General features: G+C 36.2%; 1 protein-coding gene across 1 annotated transcript in view; it reads right to left on the reverse strand.

Annotated features, from left to right (window-relative positions):
• The window catches only part of atp10a (ATPase phospholipid transporting 10A), a 56513-nt gene that overhangs the window by 12457 nt on the left and 20537 nt on the right, over nucleotides 1–23519 (reverse strand). The window contains exons 4-15 of the mRNA XM_077198422.1: nucleotides 20257–20363; nucleotides 19431–19562; nucleotides 18456–18586; nucleotides 17990–18242; nucleotides 16973–17190; nucleotides 16681–16875; nucleotides 14013–14574; nucleotides 9385–9488; nucleotides 8100–8226; nucleotides 7265–7449; nucleotides 4309–4660; nucleotides 932–1008 (exon numbers count right to left, since the gene is read on the reverse strand). Of these exons, the coding sequence (XP_077054537.1) occupies nucleotides 932–1008; nucleotides 4309–4660; nucleotides 7265–7449; nucleotides 8100–8226; nucleotides 9385–9488; nucleotides 14013–14574; nucleotides 16681–16875; nucleotides 16973–17190; nucleotides 17990–18242; nucleotides 18456–18586; nucleotides 19431–19562; nucleotides 20257–20363 (2443 nt within the window). The remainder of the gene's footprint in view (nucleotides 1–931; nucleotides 1009–4308; nucleotides 4661–7264; nucleotides 7450–8099; nucleotides 8227–9384; nucleotides 9489–14012; nucleotides 14575–16680; nucleotides 16876–16972; nucleotides 17191–17989; nucleotides 18243–18455; nucleotides 18587–19430; nucleotides 19563–20256; nucleotides 20364–23519) is intronic.

Consider the following 23519-nt stretch of genomic DNA (forward strand, 5'->3'; position numbering starts at 1 on the left):
GATGATCCGGGAGTGGTGGATTTTTGCAAAACAAATAACACTCTCCAGGTGGAGTTAGATGCTTGGGTTTTTTTCTAAAACCACTTTATTTATGTTGTTCTGTCAGATTATAGTCTCAATTTCACTGAATATGATCAAAAAAAAATTCCCGACGGCAGCTTTAATATAGAAAACAGTTGATTTGAATTCTGTTGTTTTGAAAGTTCTAATGTTTTGAACTTTGAATAAAATATTTCACAATATTACTGTTTTTATTGTATTTTAGATCAAATAAATTCAGCCTTGTTGAGCTTATGTGACCTCTTTCATTAAAAACTGTAACTGACCCCAAACTTTAGTGTATTTTACTATCCTATCCTGGATCACGATGGTTATAAATATGCAAGCAAAAAAGTGTTTGTCAGATTTGTCAAACACATAAAATCCCATTACTGTGGTAATTGTTATAGTCCTTGTTTAGCAACTCACACTTATTTAGGAACGTACAAAAATAAATAAATAAAATAAACCGCACATTTGAGTTATAACTGTACTTTATGCATCAGAAGGTAACATGAAAATATGTAACTATACTCAATAATACTGTTAACTGCATCTTATCATTTGAATTTATGAGATCTACAACTCATAATTGGGGTGTAAACCACCGGTTGCGAACCACTGGTGTAAGGTACCATTTATCAACTGTCTCTTCATATCTTGGCCAAAACATCTTCATAAAACATGAATTATGTATATCCATTTTTTTGGTGCATTAACTCTGCAGTCCTGCTTTGCAATTGTTCATTCCTCTTGTACTCTACACTTGAGGCAGAGCCTACATTTTGCTCACACTGTATGCTCTAGATTGAGCCAGAATTCAGTCATCTCTTCCATCCACATCCTCTTATAAACAACATTACTTCCTGTTGTTCTTTCAGTTTCTCCTCACCTGCATGCCCTCCTGTCCGGAGATTCCGACCCCTACATCAGCCACTTGGATCATACTAACATCATTAGCTCCGTCACCTAGGACGAATGAGAAAAAGAGAGGTCAAGAGAGTAGGTATAGGATTTATTCATTCCTGTTCACTTTGCACAATGTCAACCTGCATTAATGCAAACATTGCATCAGCAGCAAAGTGCTCTGCTGGCAGAAATAAACAACATAAATTAAACGCGAAAGAGGCCAGAAGCAAGCTGTGTTTTCAGAAATAAACCAGAATGACATTAACGGGGTGACATGACTTTACATCAATGTCACCTTTTACACACCTATAGTCTGAAAAATGTACTACAAAGTCAAATCACACAGAAACCCAAGATTTAGGGGACGGTCATGCTAAATTTTGCATGCCATAAATCAGTTTAAGCTTGGTAAGTCTGAGCTGCAAATTCATATAGCAACGTTTGAACCGTAAAAGATCTAAATGTTACAAATTAACTACTAAAACTACATGATGCACACTGTTAAACCGAAACTTCAACAAGAAAACGGGACAAAGACAAAATGTTGGCTTAACGCTGTCTGAAAGCCTCCAATTTTAATGGTTATATAGCTTTAAGCTGGGTTAGACTGATAGAGTGGATTAAAGGTTTGTGTGTTTGATTGTGAACAAGCAGTTAGAAAAAGAAAAAAAAGTATACAAAGTCAGAACAGCCTGAAAGACTTAATTTTTCAGAATATCTGATCGCAGGAAAACTGCTAGTGAGATTTTTTGGATTTTTTATTATATTATAATTAAAATCAAGTGTGAACACTATTATAAACACGAGAATAAAGGTGTGGCCTTTTTGAAAGAAAATATAAACAAGGATTAAACATAAGTTACATAACTATGAACCAAATTGACAGCATTTAAATCTTCTGTATGGTGAGAGGCAGAGTGTACTTCAGTTAACACATAATATGTTTTCAAAGATGTTTGTTTTGGACCTTTGAATCTGCCTCGAGGTGGTTTTTTAAAATCATCTTCTGTAGCCTGAGGCATAAGGCGCAGTGCAGACTTGACCCCAAGCTATCATCAAAAGCTGACTTTCAAGCTAAAAATCTAGTAGGCTTTGAAGTATATAGAAAAGTAAAAGCCCGCTGAGACCGTCAGTCGCCTTTGTCTAAACTGAAACAAACAAGCATGGCAGCCAAATTCAACAAGACCACCTTTATTTGAAGTACACCAAACAAAGCAAACAAGCTTAGCGTGAGAACCGGTAACATCTGCTGCGAACGTGTCTGTACACCATATAAGTTTGTTTATTAGAGACAAGGCTCTGATTCATTCTGTAAGGGAGTCTGTCAATTTCAAAGGCAAAGGAGTTTATTTACACCACTGCTGAGGGTCTTTTGAGGGCTTGCACGCACATTTTCATCCAAAACGACAGTTAATTTTCAGAAAATCTGCTCCTTTCTTTTCATGAGGCATAAATGAATTACAAAATCTTTACGGCAGGGGTATGACCTGAGGTAACCCGCTCGTCCAGCAGGCAGGTGGTTCAGTCTCGATGCACCTTGCATCTCTCTCTCTCCCTAAAGCCATCTGGATAATTAGCCAGAGTGCTGCGTAGGCTTGTAAATGTGGCATTCTTCGCAGGGGAAAGGACAGACAAGTGCTATCCAGTCACCACTGAAATGTTTACTTGGCAACATTGGTACCATTAATCTCCAAATTCCACTTGCTGAGCAAAAAGTACAATAAACTACAAGAAAAGAAGATATATGGGTAGCATACATTTTTTTTGTAGTTTCTTGTACTTTTTTTGTGCTTCTTACAAAGAAAACAACATTTATTGCTCAAAGGGATGGTTCTCCCAAAAATGAAAACTCTGTCATCATTTACTCGGCCTCAAATCTTTTCAAACCTGTATGACTTTGTTCTTTTTTTGCTGCCAATCTCAAATGAACATTTTTTTTTGTACTGGTCGTGCTCTTCCATGCAATTAGAGTGAATGGAGGCTGAAGCTTTGAAAAAAGTATGTAAAAGTTCTACATACAACTTTAGCAGTGCATAATAATGTAAATATTGTATAATCTTCCCACTGAATCAGTCAGCCGATATCAAAGAACCAGATTAGTCAGATGCGTGAACAAAGCAATCTGGGCTGTTTTCTCCAAAAGCATCGTAAGCCTAAGTTGATTGTAGAACCGTTGCAACCAATGGTCTATACGATCAACTTAACTCACAAAGCTTTTGATTATATATAATAATAATATTTATAACAAATACATACCGAGTGACTAATACAATTTTTGTCATTGAATACACTCGTTTATTCACATTGAGTTGACAGTTTGAACATTCTTGTTTCCTTGATCTGAGGTGAATTGTCACTTTCAAATGATATTCAAACTCATTCGATTTTTTTAACATTAAAAAAAGCATATAAACAGTAGCCTACTTGGGATAATCATGGTCATACTTTGTATGTTGTTCCAGCCTCAATGTCGAAAATTATATTTCTAAAAAAGAATCATTGCGTATTGCAGTCGCGGCTGGTTAGTATAAAAACTTGGATTACCATGGAAAAGCTCTCTTGCTATTTTACATACAATACATTTAAAATTAGAATCTATTCCTGTGAATATTCAGCTTTACTATCAAGCAGCTATTACTCCAGTCTTCAGTGTCACATGATCCTTTAGAAATCTTTCTAACATGCTGATTTGCTGCTCAAGTAATATTTCTTCTATTAAATTCCTTCTATTATTAATGTTGAAAACAGTTGCGCTGCTTGATATTTTTGTGGAAACGGATGTATTTTTTTCAGGATTATTTGAGGAATAAAAAGTTAAAAAGAATAACATTTATTTGAAATATAAATCTTTTGTAACATCATAAATGTTACATAAAGGGGGTTGTAATACACTGCTTCTGTGAAAAACTTGTCTTTTTCCTCTCATAGACTACTTTAATGGTGCTTTTGTGCTCTTTTCTGGAGCTTTCACGGCTTCAGTCTCTGTTTGTTTTATGTAACTGCATGAAAAGAGCATGGAAACATTTTCTGGGCTTGGAACGACGGGGTGAGTAACTGATGGCATCTTCAATTCTGGGAGAGCTATCCCTTTTAAATCACCAGCATTAGTTCTGTGAAAAACAATGAAGTTTATTTGTGTGTATTGTCTTAGTTTGCAGTTGTGTGATGTTTACAAACACTAAGGGCCCATCAGCTGCATATTGGACTTTAAAAACGTAGTTCTCTTTCATCAAACAAATTCAACTAAACTAAATACTGTTAAAAACGCAGTTGAATGATGATATGTTGATTAAGCAGTTGCAACAAACACTAGATAGGAGAGAATCGTAATAAAAATAACCAATACAGTCATTTATTTACCTATTGCCAATGTCATGACCTTGAGCTTGTTGCGCACCAACTTGACCACCATGCTCTTCTGCAGGGGCGTTGAACGACAGCATAGTACGGACCGGCAACTTCGAGCCACCGCCAGGAACTTGTCCTCCAAACTCTTGTCCAGTGCGTAGGCCAAGGTCCGGCCGTCGATCACCAAACCTAGCCGGTGCACCAGGAACGGACTGGAGTGGCCAGAAGAGGCCGGGGAACACACTGGAGAAGAGAAGTGGATGCCAGCATAGTCTCTAGCTGTTTGAGGATCTGGTCGAGGGTTGCAGAGGAACTTGGCCTGGATGTAGTGCAAACTGTTCTCCAGCAATACAGCACAGGTTTCCTGGTAAGAGTCCACACAGAGACAGACATTTCTTAAAATATCTTCTTTTTAGTTGAATAGTAATAACATCAATCTTTAAAATATCTTTTGTGTTCCACTGAAAAAAAAGTCATACAGGTTTGGAACAACATGAGGGTGAGTAAATGATAACATTTTCATTTTTGGGTGGATTATCCCTTTAAGCAAGGAGAAAGTTATGACTAATGCATTTGCAACGAGTCAGTGATTAGACATTCCTACAGTATGTGACAACTGTTTTTTTTGTTGTTTTTTTTGTTTACATTTTATTTATAGCAGTTTTTTATACAAACACAAAACATATCCAAGTCTCACAAAATAGTTACAAAAAAAATGTTATACATAAAATAAAATTAAAAAACACCCCCATCTCCCGCCCCCACCCGCACCAGACAGAGAGAAGGAAATTACACTTTAAATCACTTAATCAAACTTAAAAAAAAAAAAAATAATACTTTGACAATGGAGTGAAGAAATAAAAGAGACAAGTCATCCATATTACATAAATGCCCAAACATATTTCAACTCTTAGAAAGATACATAAGGAAGGGGCCCCAGACTTTATCAAATTTTTTAGAAGCATCAGGTTTAGAAAACAGGATCCTTTCGAGCTTGAGGGCAGCAACCATTTCAGCCAGCCATTTATGAAAGCTGGGTGGTACAATGGACTTCCAGTCCATCATGATCACCCTTTTGGCCACCACCATACCAAACATAAGAGACAGTTGTTGAGAATGTGCCAATGCTCAACTCTGTTTTTTAAAACAAAACTCATGCGGATGCTTCACGTGTTCCCGAAGGAAACAAAATGAAACGTCAACAGCTGGACTGACTTGAATGAGCTTTTGTGATATCTACAGTCTAATAGTGGACAATGTCATGCTGACGAATACAGATATAGTTTGGTATATGGGTGTTTTTTCAACTATAGACACTTTTGGTCTAAAGAAGATACATTATGCAGATCAAATTTGGTATAAGTTTGCTAAATGTATCTACTAACAACATCCAACAGTGAATACATACTGTATGAACCATATAAGAATTCTCTCTTTTTTCCCCTGAATTAACAATCTGATTTTTTTTTTACCACATCTCAAATAACGTATTTTGCTTAAAATATTATGTGGAAGAAATTGCATTTTAAACATTTTTGGAATAAAATAGCCAACTTCTTATCTAGTGTAGGCTAATTTCATAGCTAATATTTCAAGTATCCAAAATATAAAATAATATACAACATATATTTTCATTAGTGCTTACTGATACCGATATGGATATTTTGATGGTACAATCTTAGAGCAGGGTGGCCGATGACCGATATAAAGCTAATATGAGATACTTACTATCTTTAAATGAAATAGTGTGATATTATATGCTGCAATTACATTTATTTTTATTTCACATAATATTTACAAAATTAGAATAAATTATAAATTATTTGAAAATGAATCAATAAAATTTTTTTTTTAAATCCTTTTACAATATATATTTTTTGCAAATAAAGAAATTGTTACAAACATGACTAAAAAGGAAGTAAACACTATAACAAACACTCCTTAAATAAAGCTCAGGTAATGCTAATTGTATAGACAAAATTTATTAGACAGAACTGTTGAACAAATATAGTGAACTAATGAAGTCAGAGAATAGGAGCATCTGTTTGTCAAAAGTCCTGCCGCTGTCAATATAACGGTCCCGCTTTTGGCACTTATCAGTCAAAGAGAATAACTTATTATCTGGCCGTGCCAATAACTAAAAAGCTGCAAATATTGGCCTACCACTAATTCACTTTTCTTTTTTGCATACTTAAAGCTTAAACAATTAATTTGACCTTCAAATAACAAAGGAAATTGAGATCAGTTAGATCTATAGCAATAAAAAATAAAAAATAAATGAATAAATGGCCCCTAGGGGACGAAAACCAACAGTGGTACAATAGTGGCAGAAATGGAACTACGGTTTGGGTTTTCAACCGGCACAATCAGGCCTACAGGTTATGGGCAATACCTTCAGACATTTCTGTCATTCTGGTAGCAAAAAGCAAAACAAGAACAATAATCAAATCAGAGAATGAATAATTAAACAAGATCAAAACAAACTCCTCCTTAGATAAAACAGAATTATAAAGGGCTTTCAACCCCTTGTGAGAATTGATATTAAACATTTACCAAACCCCGTAGTTGTAGGCGGGACTGGGCAGCATTCCTAAAATTTGAGTGTCAGCTGGAGTAGGCAGTCTAAGAGTAATTGTTATTGTCTTTAAACAATTGGGAATTCTGAAACATTTCAGTAAATCGATTCTTCCAAACATTTAAAATTACAATGAATCAGTTCACTAATTAAATTTAGTGATTTCTGAATTCAAAACAGATGTGCTTGTGGTCCTCAACTTTTATATTGTTTGGAGAGGTGAAATCTGATTTAATGGTTAACTAAAGAAATAATCAACAGATCAATCGCATATCAAAATAGTCATCAGATGCAGACTGAATCCTCACTCAGTCAGCAACCAGAGGGAGAAGGAAGTGATGAGAAAGAGCAGAGCCCATAAGAAGAGACTGCAGCAGTGCATGTTGGGTGTACCTGTGAGTCAGCATTAAGAGTGATTATCTCTTCCTCAGGGTCCAGCAGTTTGCAAGCATAGGCAATGTTGATGGCAGTCTCTTGTTTGTCTCCTGTCAGCACCCAGATCTGAAGCCCTGCTTTCCTCAGAGAGGCGATAGTCTCGGGGACCCCATCCTGAAGTCTGTCCTCAACACCTGTTGCTCCTATTGAAAAAGACCGAAAGAAAGGTTTTATGCATATAACCACTGGTGTATGGCACCAACCACTTGTGTTTTGAATCCTGAGATGTATATTAACACTGGGCATAAATAAGTCCTGTGATTTTCACACCTAATATTCCGCTCCAAGGTCCGAACCAAAGTTCACGTTTTGATGCATTTTATACTTTCAGAAAGTTTTGGTTTGGTTTCACACTGCAATTATGCGAGCGCACTAAAGAACTTTACGTGATATGTTTGCGTCCTGTCGTCATCATCTATGTGGGCTGCATCTTGACATTGATTGGTTTGTAAATGGACGTGCGTCTGACGTCAGGGTGTTGTCAATTCGGCAGGTAACTTTGACAACATGAATGAACAGACGCATAGCCTATCGTTGCAACTGTATTGTTCTTTTTTCGTCGTGCGAACATTTTATCGTCGCCGGCAGGAAAGGAGGAGAAGACTGCAAGCAATCATGCGATTATTATTATTATTATTATTATGTAATCAGACCATACTTCAATTAAAGTATTGGTCCGGGGTAGGTTTCTCACCTGTAATTTTCATTCGTACCAAACTGAAAAGTCAGAAAGTCCGGACCAAACAAGGTAGGTGTGAAAGGGCCCTAAGAGTGCTTTAAGAACTATTTCTACCTAGAAGTTGGAGGTTGGTCTCTAGTCGTAATGCAGACTCAAATAGCAGCTCCTCCCTCTTCTGTATGGCAGTCTCGGCCTCCAGGTGGCGCTGTAGCCAACTGGCGTACTCCTCCTTACTGAGCACCTGGACCAAACAAAAACTATCATCATATCACTGATAGATAGAGGTGTAAAATCAGCTCAATGATGTTCAATAAATATTATTTGTGATAAACGAGTATGGATAACGCAGTGATTGCCAAACTGTAGTAGTACTACAAAAAAAAAAAGTTTTGAAGAGAAAAAAGGAAAAAGAGAGAAGAACGCAATAAGGCATTCTGGTTGCTGGCTTAAAAAACAAGTGGAGAAAATAAAACTAACAATAAGAGGCTTGTTAAACTTTAAGCAGCTCCATTTATGTATGATTTCACAACTAATCGTGTGAAAAATAATTGTGCCCGAGCTGTTCAAAGCTTCCCTTCTGTTAAGGTGACTATTTATCAACAGTGGCTGTGAAGCATGTCAAATTTAAAAAAAAAAATATTCATACTTTTATTAAACCAGTGTTAGCTGGAAATGTGTTACTAAGAAATTGAGAGAAAAAAGTAACATGTTTTGTTGGTTAAAAGTCTCTGACAGCAGAAATCTGTAAGTCATTGTGAGCATGTGAATGTTTGGTGAATTTTTTTTGGGGGGAAAACAAAACAAGAACACCACATCTTATCACACCAGACTCCCACAAGTAGCTCAGGACACCGGGTTAACAAGTCAGAGAAGAGAGTGAGAGCATATATTACCATCCATAAGATATGGAGAGAGAAAGAGAGATGAGAGAATGATGGACAGAGAGTGAGAGAGATGGTTGTTGATACACAGAAAAAGCTCACACACACACACTTGTAAACCATCTGTGCAAAAACACTTTTTCCAAGGCAAACACTTAGTTTTTATCCATAAAGACAACCCAAAAAGTGTTATGTGAAAATAAAAATTAGGGCTTTCAATCGATTAAAGATTTTAATTGAATGATATGTTGATTAATTAAATCAAATTAAATGCACATCAATATAACCCAAATTAATGTAATTCAATTAATTAACTTTATTTGTGTAAGTGTATATACTTTATTATATTATATCCTTTGCCCACTGCATCACGTCTTACTATTTACTGGAATTTATGTACATCAAAAGCATTGATTTTTTGTTTGTGTTTTGTATATAATTAACTATTCTAAATTTAAACATAAAAGTGACAGCCCTTTCAATATAATTATCTTATTATTAATGAAAGTCACAGTTACCTTTTTGGCAATACAAAGCGTTCTGAGGCCATCTGCAGCGTAAAGATTTAAGTAGTTTTGAGTTTTATACAAGATTTTCCTTTGTCGCTTTCCTTTGCAATCATCTGCAAAACAAAAACAAAGAAAAGCAACAAGAGAATTAGGCAATTCATCAGAAAAACACAATTTAAGCAGACAGCCTAAAGCAATCACTTCAGCCACTTTAAGGTTGGTTCTCTTTGTTGCCCATTGGCTTCCTCAACAAGTGTTTTGACAGGTTAACAGGATAACTCTGCATTCTGAGGTTTATCGCTCCTGCGTTATTGCTCAGTGCATAGCTTTTTCTGACTTAAGACCAGAACAAACTGTTTGGGATGATCACTTCCCAACATGGAGGACCGTCAGCCAGGATGAGGGTGCCAAACCTCACATTTTCACAGAATGATTCATCACCACCCCTGCAACTGAGACGACTGGACCTGTTTTTCCAGAGACTGATGACTCAGGTATTAAATGCTCTTAATGATTCTATAGGTAAACTAAATCCCCATATCATTCCCTTACATGACCATCCAAAGAGTGAAAACGGTATCAATGTCATCAAATTAACACAAAACCACCATACTAAGTCAACCTATGAATGGCTTAGCGCTATGTAGGCTACATAAAACTATGATAGGAGAAAGCATTTTTATTAAACAAACAAAAAATAAAAATTTCAACTAAAAAAAACCCATAAAAATAAAATTTTCAACTAAAAAAACCCCCATAAAAACATCAATAATAATATATTTGCCTTTAAAGCTTACCTAAAAAATAAAACACCATAAACAACCAAAAAAAAACTAACCAGACACCAAAAACTTAACAGAAAACAAAACCAGATGAAAAACTAAACAAAATAGTAAAAACTAAACCACCAAAAACTGAACAAACCAACATACCAAAAAAGAACAAACAAAAAAAAACAAAAAAAAAAACAAAAAAAAAAAAAACACCACTAAAACCGAGACACCTAAAACAAGACACCACCAAAAACTAAATGCCAACAGCAACAACACAAAATACCTAGACCTGGCTGTCATAATGGATTGTATATTAACTAACAGCTTTAGTCTGGAAATGTAACCAGAGAAAATGTTACTCACTAAAATAAAAATTATGCACCAGTGTCATATTACTGAAAGACGGAAATTACTGCCATTTCCACAGCAAAACATGGTGTTCTTTCCAACATTCAGAAACATTCGTCTATGTGCTTCATTTTAGCATGTTACATAATGACTGAAAACACACAGGTACTGTTTGATTTTTCCAAATCTTTATGGTTGCATGGTCAAAGCTGCTTTATGTCAATGAAGTTATAACTTCAAAGTAACAATTTACTGGTGAAAACAATGTGCAACACTGTTTTTGCACATTGTGTCATTAGACAAGCATGGAAAATGTCCCACTGCTTCTGAAAGAAGCTATTGTACCTTCAGTTGGTCCACTGTGCTAATTTGGAAGCCCACACCCAGATGTGAACAGTGGTTCTGGATTCAAAAGTACAGGAAAATATACTTAGCATGTGTGTCGTGCATGAAATAATCCCCAGTCTGTTAGTGAGGCACAGTCTGGGTGTGTGTTTGCAGGCTCATGCCAACTAACCCCACATAGGCTAGACACTAAAAAACCTAGGTCTCTAAACACATTTCTTGACTGCCAACTAAAAACATGCAAGAAAGAGCAAATGAGAGGAAACTTCCTAACTACTTCGACAAGAAATACTTATGGTCCATATAGCCGGAAAAAGTCAGCACAATCTCAATTTTCAATGCACTAAAAAAAAAGATTCTTACAAGAGTGGTTTTCTCTTTCTTTTGTAGCTTTATCAACACAAAGTTACAGCAGCCTAATAATCCTCCTGCTGTCTAAGACCTGCACAGATCCAATAGAGATTACTATACTGTACACATGCGTTTTCTTTCTCAACTATTTGCATTTAGTTAAGACATAACTGATTAGGTTTACTAGGATACTTTGTGCGAGTTTGTCTTTTCAATCACAAGACGACATGAAGAGCTCAATTCAGTATTCACGCGCTGTCTGAGACACGGCTTGAGTTAAACATCATTGAAACAATACATTTACTTGAGAAGCAACTGTTTTATTAATACTATTTATAGACTGTAGCTTAAATAAATATTTTGTCTTAATTCACAAGAAGATTATCACTCGTTTATAAGCAAATTAAACAAAGTTGCAAAATCTGCAGTGCTGAAAAAAGTTGAAATGGAGCAACACTGCAAAGATATTAAGTAAATTAATCTTGATTTAAGTGTATTTAGATATTTTTACTATAATACAAGACAAAATAATATGATTTTCTGCAGTCGGCGACGAATAACCAGAAATGTGTCCGTCTAGAACCCCTAATTGTACGTGACAATTGAAAAATATTACCAAAATATTCAAATAAATTAAGCATGAATTATTTTACAAAAAATGCTTTTTAGGCTTCTCGAACTGTCATTTTGACACATGTAAGTGTTTTTTTATTTCTTTCTTTTACAAAAGCAAACAATTTATTGCTCATTTTGTAAATTGGCAACATACCACAGTGAATAAATAAAAAAAAAAACAACGACACATTCTCTGGTTTATTCTGCTCTTTCCTCAAAAAAGTTGAGCAACTAGACTGCTTGTGACCTATTCTAAGCCATAGTTTTATCTCTATTTTTATGCTCTCGCATTGACATTTAGATATAAAGCACAGGGCTATGTATGTAGTACTTCTGTTCAGTCATTTTTGTCCACAGCATTAGAGAAAACTGAACTGAGGCGGTTCTCGTGCCTGGAATACTAACAAGTCTACCTATGCCATTAGGATAGTTTATTACCACTAAAACCCGTGGCTACATCAAGAGCGAGGAACAAACTGGAAGCCATCCAGCAGATGTTTGGGTGAAGGGGACGACGGGGACGTGACCTTACCATGCTGACTATGTTGGGAATTAAATGTCTATCAGCATTGATCAACTGTGTAAATCAAAAAACAGGGGCCAATTTAAGCACTCCAAAGACATGACAAATTCAAAACATATCCTGAAAAACTAATCTCACCGTCTCACTGTCTGCTCTTAGTAGATGATTGCCAGCTCTTTTAATTTCTTGGAAAAGAAAAAAGTATCTGTTTAATGTTCTGAAGAAATCAGATGACTTTCGGCCATTTGGCCGTGAGCCGTTATTCATTAATTCTGCTGGAATAGGCCTCATGCACTGTCTAACTGGGACATGGAAAAGAAAACACAGACTTCATTAAAACTTTAAAACGATCAACAAGCATTCTAAAGCATAATCAACACTGAACATCAAAATAAACTAACCCAGAATATTTGATTCATTTCATATGGGGGGATGTTTGACAGCATGCCAAACGTTTGTTAATCTGAATTCCAAATATAAAAGAGAAGAGGCATTAATAAATAAAATGAATAATTCTAAAGTTACAGACAGTTGAAATTATAGCTGGTGACAATTATGGAAAGTGTATTTTAAAGATGAATGGGAATCAATATCAAAACTATAGCTTCCAAATTTCAATTAGACAGATTTTTTTTTTAATAAGATGTTATAAATTATAATGTTTTTGTTGTGATTACTGGGTTGTAAAAAATCAATAATTGACAACGGGCCGTTGAATTAATGAAAAATAATGCACCACACTCAAGGTGGGTGGGATGCATTTAAAGTTTGTTTAAAAACAATGATTAAAATAAAACAATTTACTCAGCAACATTAAATTGATTAAAAGTATCAGTGAAACTTCTACATTGTTATATTATCCAAATAAGAAAAAATTCTAATAATAATAAAAAAAGCACAAACGCGCAGTCGAGCACAGAAGACCAACGGCCAAGGTCAGGATTTTCAATAAATAATGCATGTAATTTCAACAAAACCTATCGTATACCCAGATATTCTGTGATATAAAATCTGTATCTGTAATCTGTGTTGTATTCTGTGTCTTTTTATAAAAAGCTTGATGCTGGTCACTATTCACTGCCATTATATGGACAAACTGGACTTTTTTTTTTATTATTCTCCTTTACTGGTCCGAAAAAGAAAGATGGGCTGATGGCATTAAAACAACACCAGGTAGAGTAAATGATGACTTCATTTTCATTTTAGGGTGAACTAACCTTTAAAGCAGCACAACTGTTTTCTACATTGATAAAAATAAGAAATGTTTCTTGAGCACCAAATCAGCATATAAAGAAAGATTTCTAAATAATCATGTTATCTGAAGACTAGAAAATGGCTGCTGAAATTTTTTGAAATATAAAATAGAAATAAGTTATTTTAAATTGAAAATATTATGTATGGATATTGTGTAATACTATAAAAAATTATAATCAAATAATTGCACCCTAGGTAAGCACATACATAAAAAAATAAAATAAAAAAAATACCCCATGGAGTCCAAACTTTTGAACTTTTTGTATTATAGGGACCGAAAGGGGCATTGGGATTGTGACATGACTCAAGCTGGACCATGTCACTGTTTTATATTTTAAACATACGCTTCAATGCATCAGAATGGAGCAGCCCAAATTTTAAACCCTAGAAAAGGTGTGGGAACAGTGTGCACATCAATGCTAACATACCTGCAGCTGGTCTAATCAAATCCATGATGACCGAGTCAGCACCCTTGGTGTAGACCGTAATTTGCTCAGTCAGCGGGTGTTTTACCACCACTGACATCCTCTTTCTTGTGGAGTCAAACCCCAGTGTGTGCAGAAGCTCGAAGCTCAGCTTGCCCAAGTGTGGAAGTTCCACGGTCACTTGATCTGGTAAACGTCCAACGAGAGCACACTTATAAGCCCGGGCTGCATAAACCAGAGCTGCCTCGTCCGGTGACTCCGCCTCATATCTGAGCTCGCATTCATCTTGAGCCAAAGCTTTTGTTTTTTCAAAGTTGGGTGGGACGGGGCTGAAGGCATGCTGCAGGTCATGCTCCGGGCGCTTCTCCTCGTTCAGCTTGGTGAGCGTGCTCTCGGCTGAAGGGGAGGACAGCATGCTGCAGCCCACTTTATGGGAGGACGAGCGGTTGGTGGTCAGACTGGAGGAGCTGCTGCTGTTTGAGCCAGAGGTCAGGCGGCTTGGAGTGAAGCGCTTGATGAAGTCCTCGATGGTCTTCACTGGAGACTTCAACTCGAAGCGACGCACCTTGATAAGATCCAAAGAATATTGTCAAAATAAAACTCCTTAAATATTTGTGCATGATCACTTTAAAAAGTCATGCAACAGTTTTTTTTTTAATATGGCAGCCAAACTGGGAAGATTCATTCCATGTTTTTATCGCACATATGGTGACCACAAGAAATATTTGAATACTTAAGCATACTTAACATTCATTCACTTGTTTAAAACTTAATATCTAACAAGTGGCATTTATTTTAAATGAAAGGTACTCTTTAATTATTTAAGAAACATTATTTATGAAATTATTAAGTAATGGATAGATATTTTTATAAATGTGTTTATAGTTTTATTTTACTTAAATAAAAAACATGTGTGAACTGACTATATTCACTAAAAAGCACTTTGAGATCAATTGGTTAAAAGTAATTGCAAAAATGAGAATTGCTAATAACATACCTGCAAACTCAACAGTGGTGAAAAAGGTGACATGTCTCCGGATGGGGGGACAGTACAAGGGGGGGACAGTACATTTGGGGACAGCAAATTGTCTGTACTGTACCATGTACGGGAGGGGGGGATTTTTTGGTGGTGTAAATATATTTATTCTGAAGCAATATTTTCAGATTGTACATACTTAAATCTTCATAATGTGTGATATTTACCCCAGAGTGTTATTTATTTTCATAAAGAGAATTTTTATTACCTTATTAAATGTATGATCTTTAGGGTCAAATTCTTACATTTGATCAATAAATTCAGTTATTATAATAATAATAATAATAATAATAATAATAATAATAATAATAATAATACTACACTATAGGGCAGTTACCCATCAAATTAAATAATTTGCACAGCAAAATTACAACTGCAATAATGTTATGAGATTGTTGAAAATAAATGTTTGAATATACAAATAAAAAAAAAGCACCATGAAACTAACCGCCAATAGATGGCGGCAAGTGACCGTCTTAATTAGCGAGTCATTGAGTCATTCATACAAAAGATTTGTTCAAAATGCTGAATCATTCAGTAATCATGCCCCCCCCACCCCCACCACAGCCCCGAAAAAAAACTCATCAGATCTACACGATTGACATAAATGACATATTTTGATTCAAAATGGCGAATTTCGCTGAAAAGCGACTAGTTTGCAGGTATGTAATAACAATCAGGATGTTACTTGGACAAAGGCTACCACGGAAAGGAGATTATTAATTTTTAAAATGTAGTTTCCCCAATGTTTAAGAAACTGCATGTTAATAGAGAAGGCTGAATTACAGCAGAACTTTAAGCAGTTTATCAAGCATCAATTTCTTTAAAAACAAAATGCAAATCACTCAGTTTAAGCTCGGATTTGTATCATGAAGGGAGGATAAGTCTTTGATTGCAGCATCAACCTAAACTTACAAACACACTTATTATAAGTATGCAGATGGCAACAGACAGGGTGGGTTTCGCTGGAATCTCATGCCATAAATTCAGAGGGTAAAGATTACACAATGAAGGGTAGGCCACACATCTTCAACAGAAACAGGAAGTTGCTCCTACTCAACATAGCAGAAAACCACAGGAAGTTAAGTGCGCCAAAACATCACACTCACATTCAGTTCTGAGCTAAAATACGCTGTGAATGTCAGTTCCAGCTAATTCCTAGTGGCCTGTCCTCTAGAGATGTGCAAAACTAGTAGATTAAATGATACTGCGGCTACTAGTTGATTTGGAAATAGTAGTCATTTACACTTTTTTTGCACAATTAGGGCCAGATTTACTAACAGCTTGCACCAGTGCAAACCCTCTTTTGGCATTAGAAATAAACTTCTGACAGGATTTACTAAATGCACGCATTGAAAAATTAGTGCTGAAAAGGCGTGGACAGGGTTATTGTTGTGGCTGACCTTATTGCATATGCATTTGTAGGAGTTTCCATGATGACTGAAATGAAAATGAATCATGCAAGGAGATTTACTAATGTGTGGGCTAGTCAATTTACTGGTATTTGCGCCATTATTTACTGCACAAAAAAAACACGTCTTAAACCAGACGCTAATTTTCGCTGCTCTTGGTAAATTACTTTGGTCATTATGAAAACGGAATTAGTCGTTCTGCACATCCCTACTGTTTGCTTACCTTCTGTCTGGGTTGATTGGGTGAGGACACAACAACAGTGTTGCAAATAGTAAGGGCGATGAAAAAGTCGAAGATGTCACACTGGTCAGGGGGGATCTGGTTCAGGGGCTGAGTGTGAAAACGCATGAACTCCATTTGACTGCTACACTCATTGACCTTATCCATGAGCTGGGGATCTGGAGTGATGTCCTTCTCCTGTCAAACGGATCAAACAAAATGGAAAAAATGAGTAAGCATTGGGTTACTGAGCGACACATGAACAGCTTAATGTGGAATGGATGCACTTGCTAACCATAGGGCTACTGAAGGCAGTGTGTTTGGACAGAATGCTGGCCCGTTTGGCTTCGGCTCTGCTCCCGGTGCGACGGTGAGATTTGGTGCTCTGGGATCGCAACACCACTTTTCCGCTCTGGTGACTGGTGACACTGTCCCGCCGTGGGAGAGTTCCACCATGAGATGTACAGTCCTCCTCCTCTGATTCCACCTCCTGGTACATAGCAAGCCTCCTCGCTGTGGGAAAGACACTTTGTTAGACTGATTGAAACGTAACTTTAGGGCTTCATGGAAGACCTAAGGCTTTTCTTAATACTAATCCTGTATCTATTTGGGGCACAGGCTGTAGTGGGAGTGAACCAGCAATACATTCAATATTAAATTATCTAGTTATTACTTATTAGGGTTGCTTAAGTTGCATGTTAATTTAGAAGACCAAGCAAATATATAGTATTTATGTTTTAAGTTTTTAATGCTTATAAAGTAAAATAATTGTTTCCTATTTTAATATATTTTAAAGTTATTTCATTCATGTGATGGCAAAGCAGAATTATCAGCAGTCATTACTCCAGTCTTCAGTGTCACATGATCCTTCACAAAAACATTTCTCATTATTAGTAATGCACGCAGTTGTGCTGCTTACTATTTTGTGGAAACCATTTTTTTCCAGGACTCTTTGACAATTCGAAAGTAAAAAAAACAACAACATTTATTTGGCATCAAAACGTTTGTAACTATAAATGGCTTAACTGTCACTTTTGAGAAATTTAAATCACCCTTATTGAATAAATAAATCTAGAAATAAATCTCTACAGTCATACTCATTTTGGGGGCTTTTTGATATATGTCATTAATTGCAAATCAAAGTGATTAAATGCATTAATCAGCATTTCATTCGATAAAAATGTTACATTCTACATTGATTGACGGCATTACTATTTATACAACATATTGCTCATTAACAGAGAATTAATGTTGTGTCCACAGAACCATAATAGCCCTTGGTTTGGGCACAGAAGACACTGATAATCCTAACCATTGGCATCATGCGAGTACTCGACTCCTGCCACGGTACAGCGGCGAAACACCATCTTGTTTTCTGTGAGTGTGCCGGTCTTATCAGAAAAAATGTACTGCATCTGGCCTAGGTCTTCTGTGATGTTCAGAGCCCTGCACTGGAGGTGAGAGTCTGTTTCCTCATCATACAGCTCCATGTCCTGATGGATAAAGTATACCTGGCATATCTTCACTATTTCAATGGAAACAAAGAGTGAGATTGGGATCAGCATCTGCATCAGAGAGAAAGAGAAACAGAGAGGTTTGGTGTAGATTCATAGGGTTATCATTTCAACTAATAAGACAGGAATTTGAGGAACAGTTCATCCCAAAATTAAAATTGTGACATTGTTTAATCGAATGGTTTCTTCAAATGGAATTTGGAATTGTTCTACATAACACAATCTGAAGCACATTGTAACATTCTCACACCACTTGCAATTTACCTGGAATACTATAATCATGGTCAGGAAGAGATAAACTGCTGAGACCACTGGAGATAAGTCTGTTCCTTCTGGGCTCAGGACGTCAAAGACGGGCCTCTTATCTCCGTACTGAAACACCCACAGGCCATGACCTAAAGAAGGTTTGAGAGAAACACTTGACTATATAAAGCAGGTAAAATGGAATCATGGGTATTGCTATTCAAGAGACACTGAAAGCAGTCTAAAAATGTTTAAGGAAACCAAAACAGTTAAACCACTACTTCCTATCCAACGCTTCCTCAAATCAGATACATTCATCTATGGCTGTAAGAGTATTTTTATCATGGTAACAGGCATTAGGAACACAAATGAAGATCTTTTTGATGAAATCGGAGACTTTTCTGTCCTTCCGTTGACAGCTACAGTACGCAACTGACACTTTGATTCTTCAAAAAGTTCATGAAGAGATTGTAAAACTAATCCACATGAATTGAGCAGTTTAGTCCAAATTTTCTGAAGTGACAATCACTTTATATGATGAACAGACTGAATTTAGGCTTTTATTCACATATAAACATTCATCAACTCACACATAAGATCTGGTAAACAGAAGCTCAAGCAGGTTGGTTTGACGTACGAGAACCAATGAGGTTTGTTGTCGTGTTAGGCAGTACGAAATGGTGCCCAAAATAGACATATGCTTAACTGAATACTTCATCTTGTTTAAAAAAAATTGTTGTTTTTATTTAGGACTTGATGGAAGCAAACGATTATTCATGATAGATGAATCTGGCAGCTTCACATGATGTAACAGTAAGACTCAAAACAGTAACTAACAGTAGAGTAACTAATATTATACAGATAGTTGGTGATAGTTTAGGCTATTTAAAATAGCCGACAAACACACACAACTTCAAAAATCTCAGACATGAAAACATTAATACCTTACAATACTATATTTTCTAGAAAAAACTATTGATGCAAAGGGTTACATACCAATGGCGGAAAAGAGGCACATGACTAGGAGGATAATGACACACCAGAATACGTCTACGTTCATCTGCCGCTCAAGTTTGCTGCGTTTATAACGAGGGCCGTTGTTGTTCAGCATTGCTTTTGTCTCATGACCTGAGAATCGGTACAAAACAAAACACTGTCAATATAATATGAGCTGTACCAGACAGATGACCAATCATTTAACAATTCGGGCATGTTTGTACACATGAAATTACAGGAAACAGTAAAATGCACATTTTAACAAAGTTGTTCTTTGTTGACTTAATAGCAGTTTACTTATTTTTGCTTCTTTTTAAATGCCATATGCAAAGATATTGTTGTATTCTTGTCACACATTAAAAAATTAAAATATGAAAAAAAAATAAAAAAGTTAAAATATTAAAATACCAAAATCCAAGATAAAAATACATAAAAAAACTATAATAGACATTAATGATAATCATGAACCATTTCATTATATCTTACCATCTACACAGATTTCCTCCACAATCAATAATTCTGACTACTAATAAAGTTGAATCAAAAGTAATAAAAAATAATTGTCAGTGAATAACACATTACAAGTGAAGAAAATAAAGAAAATCAATGTAAATATCACTTTTGAACAAAATATTTAATTGCACACCATTTCCAATAAGCTGCATAATTTGTCGGTTACCCAGTGTGTGAAATTATTCATTTTTGGGGATAGCAATAAAATGAACTTAGTTGGACAATAAGAGCTGTTAAACAATTCATAATTTGAGATGTGGTGGAAATTAGTAGTGGACGTTTCCTGTCCTGGTTTGGATAGAAGGCAGCGTACCTGCATAGATGACAATTCCTACAGCCTCCTCTGTGTTTCGGATGGTGCAGCCCCTAAGCAGAAGATTGTCTTTGTATAACCCGTCTCTCCTCCCACTGCGATGGATTCTGTCATACACACCACACAGGCTCATTTGTCACACTTAGAATACAACATATCAGTGAGCACTATACATAATCTAGTTCCAATCTGAATTCGTCTGTCCTCATTTGCTATAATTTTACAATTGGAAGCTGAGAACACTGGCCTTTATAACCATATGGTGTGGATACTGCCATGGGATATCCACATAATTCTGCGTACCTTGATGTTGACCACATCGATCCATCATCCTTGACAGTCCACAGGGTTTCCCCCAGGATCCCTCTTTCTCAGCACAAAATCAATAGTAAAGCCATGACCTCACTAAAATGGCTCTGCACACAGGTAAAGCCCTGAGGCTATCTGGATCCTGCGTTTAGTCAATGCAGCACTTTTTGTAAAACCCCAAAGCCGCGTCATAAAAGAACTGAGCAAAGTGAAACGATTCTCAGGATAAATGAGACAGGACGAGTGGCGAGCAGGCGAGGATTGAAATCTTAAATCCAACGAGGCCTCAGATCTGAATGCGCGTGACTCCAACACCGGGAAAAAGTTCAAGAGGCCCCAGGGCTAAGCTTGCTGACAAAAATGGCGGCAAATGCAAATTAACTCCCACTGAATGAGCGCTGAATGCTAAACACCTGTGGTGGGAGCTCAATAAACTTTAATGCAAGCACTAATCCCACTGCTAAATTCAGGATTACATCTGTGAACTCTTCATTTTGTCAATTATCTGACAAGGCCTCTGGCAAGGTTTTTTATCCCCTAGTAGTGCATTAATCTTTGAGCTTTGTTTCCGTTTAAAGGCAGACCTGATATATTAGCTGCCTGCATGCCCCATACTGTCAACCACAGTTCTGGCTTAGTTCGGAGCAATTGGTATCTTTGTTATCCAGCACCAAGGTGTCAAATTTTGGCTAGTCAAGGAGTAATATTTTGGTCATAACTACTATCATATCATATGCCAGCAAAAACCTAAAGCATTAAAGATCATTCAAATGTAATTTATGTATTCTGACACAATAAAATATATTGCGAGCAACATATAAACTGCAAATATTTCATTATATTCTAGCAGATATTTTACTAGTGCACAAGTGTTTGGAGGGCTCGTAAATGCATGTATTTACCCATGAAAATTACATCATTTACTTACTCTCATGTCATTCTAAACCTGTAAGATTTTCTTTTTCTGTAAAACACACAAACACACATATTCATATAAACAAAATACACATAACATATATATCAAAATTGTCTGAAAAACTTGATGAAAATGTCAAAATTAGTCCATATAATGCAAATCATTGCCCATTGTTACTTTGGACGCCACTGACTTTCATAATATGAACATAAACAGTTTATACATTCTTCACAATATCTTCTGTGTTCCACAGAAAAAAAGAAGCAAAGTCATACAGATTTGTAACAACATGGGAGGTGAGTAAATGACAACAATTTTCTTTTTTGGGAAAAACAATCTGAAATGTTCTTCACTGTCTGCTGACTTTCACATCACAGCTCAGGGTATCAGCCTATGTACCTGTTCGTGTGGTGTCATCCATCAGTCACCATTGTCATTTTTCTGCTGCATCAGACTAAATATGCTGCCTTAAAGTGCACCCGGGAAACTCATACATCCGAGTCTGTCAAGTATTTGTTACTTCGATGTCACACATTCAAGACGATGTTTCAAATCAACACGCCCCTTCTATTGTCACAACTCGTGTATCAGCTAGAACTACGCGTTTTCCACTTCATTAAAATCAAATTCGCTTGGCCATCCATGTGCTCGGACCTCATAATTATAATTCTTTTGACTCCATTAGTTGCATGGAATTTACCATTAAGGCGACTGGCTGAAAACAACCTGGTTGCAGACATGCCTATGCCCTCCAGGTATTAACCTCATTAGATCGCACTGCACATATTCACCAGCTGGGATGATACTGTATCTTAATGCAATAAGCTGTCACTCCAACAAGGAACAGTCCTTGGTGCCCATCGTGCATTATGTTCCCTCTTTTGCTCCGGTAAGCCACTTTGTGTACTGGACAAAAAAGCTGGCAGCACACCAGAAGCATCTGTTCTCCATCATCCAGGGAAATAAATGTCACAATCCTTCTGGTTCCTGTCAGCTGACTCACTTGGCCCTGCTGTCATTACCATACCATGTGCAGCAGGTTTTCTTCTAAACACAGGAGATTTACTTAAACCTGCACAACCCTGACTGGGCTAAAGTTCTTGTTTTAGCACAGCTACATCAGTCTGCTCATACATTTTGCATGCTAATCCTAAACCTATGACCTGTATACTTTAGCCATCATTTAAGACTGCAAGACAAACAGAATAATCTTAATCCACCTCTGAAAGTCTAAACACCAGTTTAACAAACTGTTTTAAAAAGTGAAAACCCAAGGAAAGCATGGATCATTCTATGAAATGGGTGCATTTTCCAGTTTGATAAAGTTTACAATTTAATTTGGCATTACAAGCCTTCAAAGTCTTCAAAGTCATGAAACTATAAGGGGCTTCTCAGAATTGAATGATGATATTTCTATAAATATCAACTTTCAATTATTTACTATAGCATGGTAATTGACCAATATCCTGGAAACAGGGTTGACATTTTAACCTTACTCAAAATCATAACAACATAAGATAAATTGTGACCCTGGATGACAAAACCAGTCTTATGGGTCATTTTTTTGAAATTGAGATTTATACATCACATGAAAGTTGAATAAATAAGCTTTCCATTGATGTATGGTTTGTTCGGATAGGACAATATTATTTGGCCGATATACAAATATTTGAAAATATGGAATCTGAGGGTGCAAAAAAATCGAAACCTTGAGAAAATTGCCTTTAAAGTTGTCCATCTATGTTCGCGATTGTGCTGCATTCACTCACAAAAATAAATGTTTTCTACATTTACGGTAGGAAAAATGTACAAAATATCTTCAAGGAACATGATCTTCTCCCGATTTTTTGCATAAAAGAAAAATTGATAATTTTGACCCATACAATGTATTGTTGGCTATTCCCACAAATGTACCCGTGCTACTTAAGACTGGTTTTGTGATCCAGGGTCACAATTGATAAACTTATCCTTTAACTCGCTTCTTGAAAACAATGATTTTATCCTTCAATTTAGTATTTTTATTTATTTATGGAATAGT

This window comes from Siphateles boraxobius, unplaced genomic scaffold, assembly GCF_051911475.1.
Source record: "Siphateles boraxobius isolate OS27281-9 unplaced genomic scaffold, OSU_SipBor_1 41, whole genome shotgun sequence".
NCBI lineage: Eukaryota > Metazoa > Chordata > Actinopteri > Cypriniformes > Leuciscidae > Siphateles > Siphateles boraxobius.